Raw genomic sequence first — 13,223 nt, 5'->3', positions numbered from 1 at the left:
TTCTGCCTGAACCTCTATTTGTACACACAGCTAATATTTACAGATGAGATATATATATATATATATATACATATATATACATATATATATACATATATACATATATATACATATATATATACATATATATACATATATATACATATATACATATATGTGTATATATATATGTATATATGTATATATATGTGTATATATATGTATATATGTATATATATGTGTATATATGTATATATATATATATACATATATATATGTGTATATATATATATGTATATATATATATACATATATATATATGTGTGTATATATATATATGTATATATATATATATATATATATATATATATATAGGGGATGCTGGGGACAGTTGCAACACTTTTTACATTACTCTTAGTTACTCAGAGACTATTTGGACTAGGCACACCAAATCTTTACATATTAAACTTACATGTGTCTGCTAATTACCCATATGATTTAAAGATGGCTACATATGACGTATCAATCAAAATATTTAGTTAAATAAAGGAATTCAGATGTTGCAACTGACCCCGAACCTGGGGACAGTTGCAACACGGATCAGGGACAGTTGCAACATATTAAAAAAATATTAAATTTCACTAATTAACTTCTGCTTTTTGTCTCAATAAGCATTAGTATTCCTACAATAAAGTATAATATATTTAATAAGTTTTGTTTTGTGTAAAACATAGGCCTACCTTGAGTCAATGTGCAGATGTTACAGAAGCTATAAAAACTCAATATTTCAGTGTGGGACAAAAAGAATGGAATGATTTGCAATACAAAAAACATTTATTAAACATATTATTAGTGAACAAAATTCAAATGGATTTAAAACTCCAGTGACTATGAACTTTGATTTTGAGTTTTGTTAAAGGTACACAAATAATTACGAAATAAGAGCACAACACTCGCCTCTCCCCAACAGTTCCACCAACTCCTGAACAATTCTGCAGATTCCAGAGCAATTCTGCTGGCTCCCAGAAAGAATCAACAAGAATGGGAATTCTCATTGTCTTATAATATGATTGGCTGTTCTGTTTATCATGAGCAATGAAATATATGCATTTTGCCTATTTTGAACTAAAAATCTTCAGAGGTACTGTGTGGTCTGTGTTGTTTGATATGACTAGCCTGATTAGCATGGGGACGGTTGTAACAGTTGCAACCGTCCCCATGGTACCAGTCATGACAAAACATCATGCGCTAGCTAGCCACACTGACATTGACACATGCTAATCATGTCACTGACAAGTCAACAAAACGATGACTCAAACTAGGTAAGTTTGGATTAATTCATACAAAATATCAGGACAGTATGACAGAAATACAGTTCATGAAAAAAGCTACTTTCATACCCCCAAAACAACTTTGTCTTGATACAAGCAGGACCAGATGCTCAATATGGCCTATCTCTTCTTGGTGGGCAGAGGGTCAAACTGAGCATGTGCAGTGTGAGTGTCATCACTCTAGCATGTTTCTGATTTGAGAAACAAGGCTTGTTGCAACCGTCCCTTGTTGCAGCTGTCCCCAGTCTCCCCTATCAGCAGAAATGCACATATCTTTTGACACATATCTGCTGATGCTGATATCATGCTGATAATATCATATATCCCTTATTAATTTGCTTTATTCTTTATAAACAAATGTGAATAGATGCCTAGTTGCATGATAATTCATGACAAGTGTCAGATTGTGGTAACAAAGTTATTAAATAATGGACAAACAGTCCAAATTTTTCAGGCTGACCTCCGGGGTAAACTTATGTGTTAACTAAGGGCCATGTGGCAGAATAGGTAAGATAAAGGAGGTCTTCGTGTTGGTATGGTGTGGTTGGAGGTAGCATGGCTGGGGTGGCTCTGGGACGCTGGAGCTCACTGTCTGGCCTCTCTGAAGTGAGGGACTAGTCGAATGAAACACCTGTGAAGGGAAGTTCCTGCTTGACAACCTCGGTTATGTCCTGGCTCTTGCTGCCTATCGGTCTGCATAGTTACGTCGGGGGGCCGTGAGGGGCCATGTGAAAGGGAAAGTTAGTAACAGCATTGTCAGTACCTGGAGCTCAAATGTACAGAGCCTGGGCCTGTTCAAGGCGGCTATGCAGCTAAGGGCCATGTAGTAAGTTATGTGTCTTGTTAGTAGCACATGAGGGCATAAGAGATCACAGGTCTCTTAACTGAGTGCTTCTCTTTCCATTAGAGCACAAGTATCTTGCAAATCAGTGTGCCATAAATCTCCAATTTACGAGTGTTTTTTGCTACAACCTTTACATCTATTTCATTAAGTCAGATATTCTTAAATGCGCTGTAGCACACAGAGGTAAATTTGTAGAAGGTGATGTTTAACTGATTTGATTACATTGAAATAATGTCAACAATCTCATAATTGGAACTGCAAACTTGCCCTGACCCAAAGTAAACAAGCTTAGTTTAACTAATCTTCAAAGATAATATTTGACCAGTCACATCTTGTTCCTGCTCCAGAATGTGTACAGCATGTACATATTTTTTTGCTCGTGTGGCATAAGTTGGCACGCACATCGATCCATTATCTGTGCCTGACTTTAACTGTCTACGGTTGATGAAGACTGTGGGTAAGACTGAGACCGAGCCGCTGGATTCTTTCCAACTCTGTTTTAATGAAAACTGAGCCCTATACACAAGTCAACAAGAGGTGTTTGTTCCTAATTTGGTTAGGTTTTTTGTCCCCCTTGAAAATGAGTATGTATATATTCACATCAGTGGGCCATAGGGGCTTTCCAGCAGAGATGATGGCAAGACATTAAACAAATTGTGTGCAGTGAGGTGATCATAAAACACAACCCTGTGGTGTCTTACACAGACCTGTCATTATGGCAAAAAACAACAAATACACATGCACACATACACTGTTCTCAGGCTTTACACATTCATGTTACACTTCTCTACACACCTCCTGTGATCTGCACCCCCCACGATTTTACCTCCAGCATCATAAAGGTGAAGAATGTTCTGTTTATTTCTCAGTAGGCCTCCATGAATGTTTTTCATGTGAAAGGTTTGATTGCCTGCAGCTTAAATGTTTGAGGCTTAGATGGTGATAATAAGATCTTAACATAACCAGATGAACTACCTATGCCTCAATAAATTTTCCACTTATCATAACCTTCAATTTTCTACATTATTATTCTGCTGTAATGGAAAATAAGGGAAGATGTGGGCCACCCATGAGCCATATAAAGTAGAGCCCACAGATGCATTGGCAGGCTGATTTTAGGGCTGTCCCAAGATTTCTTTCTTGTAGCCCTTCATGCAAGTGTTTAGCTGATTAGTTGTTGTATGTTTATGAAATAAAGTTTCATCCATCCTTTTTGTTTTCACTATTATCAGGGTTGGGTTGCAGTGGTAGTAGTCCAAGCAAATCAGCCTAGATATCCCTCTCCCCAGCGAAGGAACAGCATCTCTGCTCCTGCCAAAACCATATACTGTAGAAAGAACAGCTCTTGAAGCCAAACCGAGGTGGCTTCTGTATTGAAATCGCGGTCTTAACCAAACTTTTGATCAATCTAACGGCCCGCCCACTAAGCTTGACTTCCTGTCAGCCAGCTAGCTAGCATTCTGGTTGACAGAAACATAGCTTCTCCCTGTCGAGCTATCTGTCAATCAAATGAGACACGCCAATCAGTTCACAGTGAGGTCTTTCCTAAATATAATCTAAACCATGTGAAATGGTTCACCCCTGTACAGTGAGAGCGCATGAAGACATTAGCTAATGAGACACGTTTGGTGTTTGAACCAGGCTTTAAATCAGTTTATTTCTTGTGTAAAAAACAGCTTTTTAATGTGTTCAGACGGGACTTCTGGTGTTCCTGCAGCCAGCCTCAAATGGACACTTGCTGTATTGCAATTTTTTGCACTTCCGCATTGGCTTCATTTTCAGGAACGGAGGTTGCAGCTTGGTCCAAACTCCATACCCTATCTCTAAACTATCAGGAACCTAGCCACTAGGGGTGTGATGACACTCTTATCTCACAAGATGAGATGAGACGAGATTTGGGCCCACGAGACGACTCGAGATATTACACTTTTCTTGATTTTGGAAAAAAATACGATGTGGGGATAATATGTCCTTTATTCAGCTACAAGTCATAATTGCATTCAGGTCTATTCAGAAATGTTAACACTGACTCCTCTTGTGCTGAATATGCTGTCAGTGCTTACACACAGTTTGTCTTATCTAACTCTGACTCACACTGTACATTTTCATGCTCTTCAAATTAGCCTAAACCTTTCATTCTCATAGTCTACCATATCTTTACTTTACTACATTCTGCACTCACTGAAACAATTACAATAATAAGAAAGCATTTAGATTATTTTGAAAGTACTTAAAACACTGTTTAAAACATATCTAAATATAAAGAGCTGCATCAGTGAAATCAAACTATTTCTCATCCCCTTTAAGTATATCCATATTTAAAACACTCAAAAGAAATCTTTCTGTCAATAATATGTCTCCTGTAATTTAGAGAAATAGATTATTTTATCGTTTTGTGGTCTTTTTTTTCTCATATGAGCTTTGACAGTGTTGGACATGACGCAGAGATGAGTGTGTGTGTTAATATGTGTGCATTGGTGAGCGAGTGTGTGTCTCTGCTCTGTCTGCTGTCAGACAACAAAGAGGGCGGGTTTAACTGGAGCTATAACTTCAGTTTTTGGAGGTAACAGTGGACTCCATGGCACTCAAACAGAGTTTGTTTTGCTAAGTAGACCATTGCGTTTTGCAACGGCGCATTGTGCTACACATTTTCAGCTTCTGATTGATGATATGCACAGCCAACAGCTAAAGTATGTGTGGCTGACAGACCGTGAGATGAAAATGAATACATAACGACGCAGCGACTGAATCAAAGTTACAAAGTCACAGATACCTGCACTATGAGGGAGTCTGCACACATAAACCAACTAAATAAATGCTGTATTCTCCTCCCGGTGACTGCACAGGTTTCCAGCAGCAGCATTGGATCATTTTGGACCATTATGATGAACTTATTATGCATTTAAACCCTGGAGATCTCGTCCCACCCCTACTAGCCACTGGTTAATGACAATGTCCAGAAAACCACTAAGAAATAAGACTTGCTACATCGTCCCCTCACTGCTTCTGTCCAGTGAGCCAAGGTTGGGAGCCTAAAGGTTCCTGTTGGCTTACTCATATAGCTTTGCCCTGGGTGGTGATTTCTAACAAATGTGAACATACTAACTAGCGACAAATGGTGCTGAGAAAAGTCAGACAAATAAGAATCTTTAATCCACTTTTGGTATTTAGACTTGTGCCAGCTATTTGGGGCAGCACTACTGAGAGTATTGGCTGATGTAGTTTGTCCAGTTTTGTTTGTAAAGGTATATTTTACATAATCTGGAGGTGACACTGCATCTCAAATGTATTTGATTGGATTTGCATGGTGGTACTGTGATTAGTCATGTTGCATCACAAAAAGAAGATTCCTGGTTCAGAACCTCATTGGAATAGGTGCTCTCTATTGTAGAGCTTGCATATTCTCCAAATGCATGCATGAGATGCATGCATGTGTGATGCATGCCCTGGCTTTCTAACACTGAAAGACATACTCAGCAGATTGGAGGCTCCTAAGAACCAAGCCCTGTGACCCCAAACTGGAGAAGCAGTATAGATAATGGCTTGGTAGATGTATTTGATGGTATACAAGCCTTTGTCCTTTAACTTTCGTATTAAAACTCCTTGTGGTAGAGAGCTTTTCTTGTGTTGTGCAGATTGATCCACCATAATTAAAAAATCTTTGGAAAACTTTACTTTCTTTGCAATGTGTGGGAGGATGCTAAAAATGTCAGAAAATTTTATTTTATGTTAAGATTACATTTTAAAAAGAACTGAAACGGCACATTCCCAGTTGGCTGAAAGTGAAGATGACTTAAAATAGATGATAATGTGTTTTTGTTTTCCAGTCTAATCTTCAGGGATTCACTACGGTTTTGTCTTTTGTTTTGCTTAGGAGGAGTTCCTAAAAACACTCACCTGAACATGCAGAAAATATCTCAGCTGAAGCCACAGACCCAGCTCCAACAAACAGCCGAGGAGCCTCTTCTGAACATCCAGCAGATGCAGTTTTGGCTGGACAAAGCAGTGGCATGGGGCCAGGCTGACAGCCCAGACACTCAGAAAGACACCTGCCTGCACTTAAACAGACTGAGGGATTTCCTTCAGCAACTCCTCATACATGTCAACAGCATGGTGAGCTATTATAAAACCCTTTAGATCATTTCTTTTAACTTTGTTGTAATGCAGAAGGCCTCATGTTTTCTACTCTTGACAAATTGAAATAATCCTTCCTCTTCATTTAGTTCCTTTACATCTGACAGAGTTGACACACCTTACCTAATATTAATTAATCAGTTTGGCAAAACAGCTGTCTGATTAATGAAGCACTAAGTTAATTTAAACACCAGCATGTCCAGTACACACTCACACACACCCAACCATGCACATGCTTAGTCTTTGTCAGAGCCAAAGCATGAACAGAAAGTCCAGCGTTGGAAGGATCGTACTAACAGAGGCAGCTCTGTGCTGTGCAGAGGCTGTCTGGCAGCGCTACAGTGTTGAGTTAGTCAGGTAATAGCCGCATTGGGACCTTCGGCGCTAACCTAATGTATCCCTATATCAGGTCCAGCAAATTTAAGAAGGAGGCAGAGGACAGGAGGGGTGCAGGGCTGTGAGATCTCAGTGTTAATTCGATGTTGACTCCAGCCTCTAGCTTCAGAACTCTCTGTCTCTTTCTGTCTTTGCTGCATTTTACAACCACTTTTTTCCTCACATAATGTACTCTATGAAATATTTTTCATATTATCTTTACAGTCTGGTTGCGTTTGCTGCTTTTAATTTGTGCTTCTTCCTATGCCATATGTTTTGCTGTAACACTTTGACAGTTAGAAGGAGTCTAAATGTCTCTCTGACGGTCCTACTTATTACTTTATCTTTATTTGGGCAACAATCCATACATTTTTATAGATCCAGCACTGTCTGGCCATTATTTATATCTGTCTATGTCCTTCTGTGATAGCATAACTCAGAGTGTATGTCATGCAGACATTTCAGCATGTGTAGGATGATGGAGCCGATACAAAGGAAGAGAGAATGGTATAGTTTAATTGGCTTGAAATCCTTTTTACTGGCAGTGATCTCATAAAAAACAGATGAGGATATCCTGCTTCTTGGCAGCATTTTGCATCCTTTGATGACTTAACAACTTTCTTTTGGTTTCGCACAAAAATGAGAAATAGTCCCAATTATTATGTTTTACTTGGGCCACAACTGACTGGAAAAGTGAAGGATCTCAACATTTAACATTAAAGCCAAGAAGGCTTGTCAAAATTATAACATGATTACCTGATCACAATTATTAGGTAGACTGCAAACATTTTGCATGACATTAAATTTAGAAAACAACAGGAATATGAACTCAATTATGTTTCCATGTGCTGGGTTTAGACAAATAAACAGTTTACCTAAGCTCACAATGTCAAACCCAAGAATAAAGCTTAGCTGTCTAGACGCTAATGCTGTTTGGCAGGTGTTTACTGTTTCAGAGACAATTAGACTATCATTCTTACTTTCTGAAATAAGATGATGACAGAAAGGTGCTGATAATGGCTCTCTGTATTTATAGAGCAGAATCTCCCCTCCGGGTGCAGCCGTGCATTTGACAGCTCTGTGGAAAGTTGGCCTTCAGAGCATTTGCAGACAGACCGCGAAAGAGTTTTGCTTAATTTCACTTTGTTTAAACCAGTCTGTCACTAAATAATCAGTACGTCAGAAATAACTCCACAGAAATGTTTCCATTGTCCTGTATGTAAGTATGTACTGATGGATGAAAGGACAAAACTCTTCAAGAAATAAAAACTTAAGGTAAAACTGGAAATTTGCTGCTTACGTCCAGCTTTTCTAATCGATATTAAAGATTAAAATGCTTACAAGAAACCATGGCTTTTGGTATCTTAGTTGTTCTTTTGAAACACAAACAGCCTTTCAGAGTGTGTCACAGCCTTCAACACGTTTTTGCTTCCACTTAATGGTTGATCATCTGTATCTGCTGATTTTTACACTATGGTTAGACATCAGCCAATCAGCAGATAGATTAGCATTCAGTGTTGTCAGTAGCTTATCTGATCAACAACTGCTTATCTGTTGCATCAGTTGAATGCTGGCCAGCTGGTACACTAAACTGCTGTTTTCACAGAGGATTTTTTGGGGTTGAAGAAGTGACCAGTTGGAGTCTGAACTCTGGTTGTTGTCATGGTCATATGTGAAATAAAATGTGTGCAGTTTGTTGACATTATCTCTGGGAAAGATCAGCAGAATGCTGTTTGATCCAGTGACATTTCAGGAGGGGCTAAGAACAATTTAAATACATAAATTGCATAGCAGTAGCTCATTTGAAAAACAAACTTGAAGAATTATAAAGAACTGATTAAAAAACATTGGAATCAGCCACTGGCTACGTTGTTACTTCAAGCTAGGGATGCACTGGATTAACTGGCTGAATGGTTAGAGTTAGAACCCTTGGTTGTCTGTCAGCTGTCAGCTAAACTAAATCTTTTTTATCATGTCAGTCCTAAAATCCCAGTCAAATGCTTTGGCTCTAACATGGCCATACCTCACTACCCCACTTGTTGCCCCTGCAGCAGTGCTTAATGAATACTGCCATACTGGTGTAATGCTCTTTCAGTTTAGCACTATGTTGATCAAGACAATGGGTATGAAGTTGTACCAAGGCTGTGTCATCCTCGTATACAACTGAAGCAATGAGTGACATCGTCCAGCACAAGGATATGGATACTTACATGCAAAGACAATCAAAGGCTGGCTTTGCTAGCAATGCTAATGTTAGCAGCATTCTGTAAACCACAGGTGTCAAACTCAAGGCCCGGGGGCCAAATCCGGCCAGTGGTGCAGTTATACCCAGCCCACCAGATCATATGATATTTTTATTATAACTGGCCCACCAGTATGAGGTCTGCAGATTTCCTACAGTATAAAAATGTAAACTTAACCTTGATGATTTACAATATCCTTGTTAAGTCATAAAAAAAAACATGTAAAAATAATTTGATAAAAAGTCAGGAACTTGGGGAAGAAATTAGTGTTTTCTCTATATATTCAATTTTGTATCTCAAAAAAAAATTAAGGTTTTGATTTTTTTATTTCATATTTTAAGCTTCTCATAAATTTTAAATCCTATTTTGACCTTTTAAAGTCATGATTTTGACTTTTATCTCATGTTTTTACCTTTTTCAACTCCTAACTTTAACTTTTATCTCATTTTTTTTACTTAAAAACAGAGGGTTTTTTTTTCATAACTTGAGACTTGTGCTGTCAATTCATTAAAAAATCTGATTAACTACAGGCTTTGACATTCTTGAATCATATATATATACTGATAACATTAGAAGGATTGTATTACAGATGAATTTAATAATCATAGCAATGAAATTATCTGAAATAACATGCTTCTGAACAACATCTGAGCTTTTTAGAAGCAACATACTCATCAGCCACTTTTACTAGGTACACCTTTCTAATATAGCGCATTGTCGATAAATCCTCCGAAATCATCGGTCATCTTCCCATCCATAGACACACTATATCATCGACACGTCACACAAAGAGCCTTCAAAATCACCTCGGACCCCTCCCATCCTCTTCATCACCTGTTCACTCTCATGCCCTCAGGGAGGCGCTACAGATCTCTGCCAACCAAGTCAGTAAGATTCAAAAACAGTTTCATCCCCTCTGCCATAAGAACACTCAATCAAGCCATGGACTAAATATGCCTTTTGTTGTACTGTTGTATGTCTCGGGTTTTTGTCTGTTCTGTGATGACACAGTTGATGTGAGCGTCCTTTTCAAGTGCTATACCGAAAGCAAATTCCACCAAATTGTTTGTGTGGTCATTAATAAAGATTCTGATTCTGATACTGGGTTGGACCCCCTTTTGCCTTCAGAACTGCCTAAATTCTTTGGAGCATAGTTTCACCACGTTGTTGGAAACATTCCTCTGAGATTTTGATACATATTGATGTGATAGCATCACGCAGCTGCTGCAGATTTGTTGGCTGCACATCCATGATGTGAATCTCCCATTCCACCACATCCCAAAGGTGCTCTATTGGATTAAGATCTGGTAACTGTGGAGGCCATTGGAGTACAGTGAACTCATTGTCATGTTTAAGAAGCCAGTTTAAGATGATCTGAGTTTTGTGATGCTGTGTATTAGCCTGCTGGAAGTAGCCATCAGAAGATGGGTACTCTGTGGTCATAAAGAGATGGACATGGTCAGCAACAGTACTCAGGTAGGCTGTGGTGTTTAAACGATGCCCAGTTGGTACGGTTCCATACAGCTTTCGCTCACTGGATATTTTCCCTTTTTCTGGCCATTCTCTGTGAACCCTAGAGATGATTGTGTGTGAAAATCCCAGCAGTTCCTGAAATACTCAACCAGCCTGTCTGGCACCAACAACCATGCTATGTTCAGTGTCTCTTAGATCCCCTTTCTTCCCCCTTCTGATGCTCAGTTTGAACTTCAGCAGGTCAACTTGACCATCTATATGCCTAAATGCAGTGAGTTGCTGCCTTGTGATTGGCTGATTAGCTATTTGTGTGTGCTTCCACACAAAGCCAGCAACATATTGATTGAAAAGCCTTACACAAAAGCTCCACTGTGTGGGTATGTTTTGGTTGTTTTGGTTTTGAGGCAAATGAAAATAACTTAAAGAGATTAGAATTACACCTAAGAGCTTTCTTGCTAAGAGTTTGATTAGAGGATCAATCCAAACCTATCCGTTGGTCTTTGATAGGCTGATGAAGTGTTTTTTTCTTCTTTTTAAGTTTTGCCCGAATGCAACTGCATTTCCCAAACAGTTTTACACCCTCCAGCTGTTGAGTCACCTTGATTTTGTTCCCCAGCATTGCTACACCACTGCTCAAAGGGACTGTTTGGAAACTTGTGCTGTCCGAGATAAGACGGATGCAGGGGGTGAGGCGTTCAGGGCTGCTCTCAGTGTATATTTATGTACTCACCATAGTAACTTTGCTGTTAGGGCCACTCTGATTGTGGTTCAGTGATGTCAGAGACAGAAGTGTTTCTTCACTGTGCTCTCCATTGGTGTCTATAAACTTGTCCCATTTGCTTCGCTGGCTTCACATAATCAGTCACTTCTGTCTAACACGTCTGTCCCTAATCAAGACAAGACACACTAATCGAAAGATTGTTTACAATTTGGGACAATGACGACAATGGTGAGGGAAGTTTGGCGCCGATAGTTGGTGATAATTACTTTCTGTTGGAAGTGCTGATTGTTATTGGCATTTCTAAGTAACAACACTTTAGTAAAGCTCTTATTTATTATGAACATTCCTGTTTAGTTGCATCACAAACACACACGTATACTCACACACAACATTACCCATGTGGTGTTGGATTGATGGGCAGGCTGTGTGAGGGCTGTGTTCCAGATAGCTTTGGTAGTGTTGGTAGGAGGCACAGAGGGGGCATTTAGAGAAATCCTACTTGGACTATTACCATTCTGCTTCCCATTAATAATGATCTCATCCACTTGAGTGAAACTAGTTTTTTCTGTCTTTGTCTTTTTTGATGATACAGAACTAAAGCTAACCTGCTTTATCCAATGCTTTCATGAGGGTTCTTGTTGATTACCTACTATTTAGTTATTGTGATGAAATGTGTGAATAAAAAGATATTTGTTTTTCAGAATTGCTACATTACACAAGAAATTGTTCCGACAGAGAATTCTGATTAGACAAGGGACAAGCTCACTTAACAAGCTTACTGACAGTTATGATGCATTCAAGGACGGCCCAGTAAAATTACTATCAGGCAATACACTGTGTCCCAAATTATTATGAATATACTGTTTTTATTCGTTTTTTCCTAAATAGTGTATTTAATTGAAAGTTTATAGGATTTTCCATTCCTCAACAATTGTATTGTAATCTGGATTTTATTCGATGAAATCACCAGTGATGACATTGGCATTTTTTGCAGAATAACTTAGAATGCAGTTTCCCAAATTATTATGCAAAACAGAATTTCAAAACTCGAAAGGATTGAAAACAGAAACCTGTTGTTATTGTATAGATTAGGAGGTAATATTTCTCAAATCAAAGCTATTTTACTCAAAACATCTTAACATATTAGCATTGGAGCTCTTCTTTGATATCACCTTAATAACCCTCTCATCCAATGAACTTGTAAGTCCGTGTTTAGTTTCTGCCTGTATTTCCTTTGAGGATGCCGGAATTGCCTCCCAGAGCTGCTGTTTTTAGGTAAACTGCTGTCTACCCTCATAGAGCTTCATTTTAAAGATCCTGTAAAGTGAAATCCAAAGTTTTTGTCTTACCACTCTAGAAATGTTGGAAAATGGTTGCTGTAAACATGTGAAAACTCTGAGATCTACATGAGACTGAATACTAGATTTAGGCCATTTCATCTCTTTCCTGGCTTGGTTTCATGTGGGCTGGGCCAATATGTGGGCTCACGATGTCATGAGCCCACAGTAGAGAATGACCCCGCTTCTCTAACACTACAATATTGTGGAAGGAAGCAGTGTTCTTCTCTTTATACCATGGTACAAAATGGGCAGTTAGGAACTAACTACATAATTGCTGAGGTAATTTTGACTTCAGACATTTTAAAGTAGCCTACCAAATCACTTCCCATGATTTCAGCCCAAAACATCACTCCACCACCTCCTTGCTGACATTGCAGCCTTGTTGGGACATGGTGGCCATCCTCCAAGAATCCAGAACTCCATCCATCTGGACCATCCAGTGTAGCACGGCACTCATCAATGAATATAAAAAGGTTTCAAAATTAGTCTTCCTATACAGAATTTCTGAGCCCACTGTGATAGTTTCTCCTTGTGGGCGTTGGTTAAGGGTGGCTCACATACAGCTTTACGCACATCAGCAAGCTTTAGGAGGATCCTGCATCGAGAGGTTCTTGAATCTTCAGAGGAACCAGAAGCTTCAAATACTTGTTGGCTACTCATCAGTGGATTTTCATTGTTGCTCTCTTAATACGATGAATTCGCTTTACAGAAATTTTCCTTTAGGGCTGAAACGAATCCTCAGATAATTCGAATACCTGAAAAAAATTCCTTGAGGCAAATTAT

At 38.8% G+C, this 13,223-nt stretch overlaps 1 protein-coding gene across 4 annotated transcripts in view; it reads left to right on the top strand.

Annotated features, from left to right (window-relative positions):
* The window catches only part of fancc (FA complementation group C), a 61,083-nt gene that overhangs the window by 2,187 nt on the left and 45,673 nt on the right, over positions 1–13,223 (top strand). For all 4 annotated transcript variants that reach the window (XM_041786527.1, XM_041786526.1, XM_041786523.1 and 1 more), the window contains exon 2: positions 6,029–6,267. In XM_041786527.1, the coding sequence (XP_041642461.1) occupies positions 6,058–6,267 (210 nt within the window). In that variant the 5' untranslated portion in view covers positions 6,029–6,057. The remainder of the gene's footprint in view (positions 1–6,028; positions 6,268–13,223) is intronic.

Source organism: Cheilinus undulatus, linkage group 5 (assembly GCF_018320785.1).
Source record: "Cheilinus undulatus linkage group 5, ASM1832078v1, whole genome shotgun sequence".
In the NCBI taxonomy this organism is placed as follows: Eukaryota; Metazoa; Chordata; class Actinopteri; order Labriformes; family Labridae; genus Cheilinus; species Cheilinus undulatus.
The sequence above is the reverse complement of the archived record's forward strand: the minus strand, read 5'-3'. Positions and strand labels throughout refer to the sequence as shown.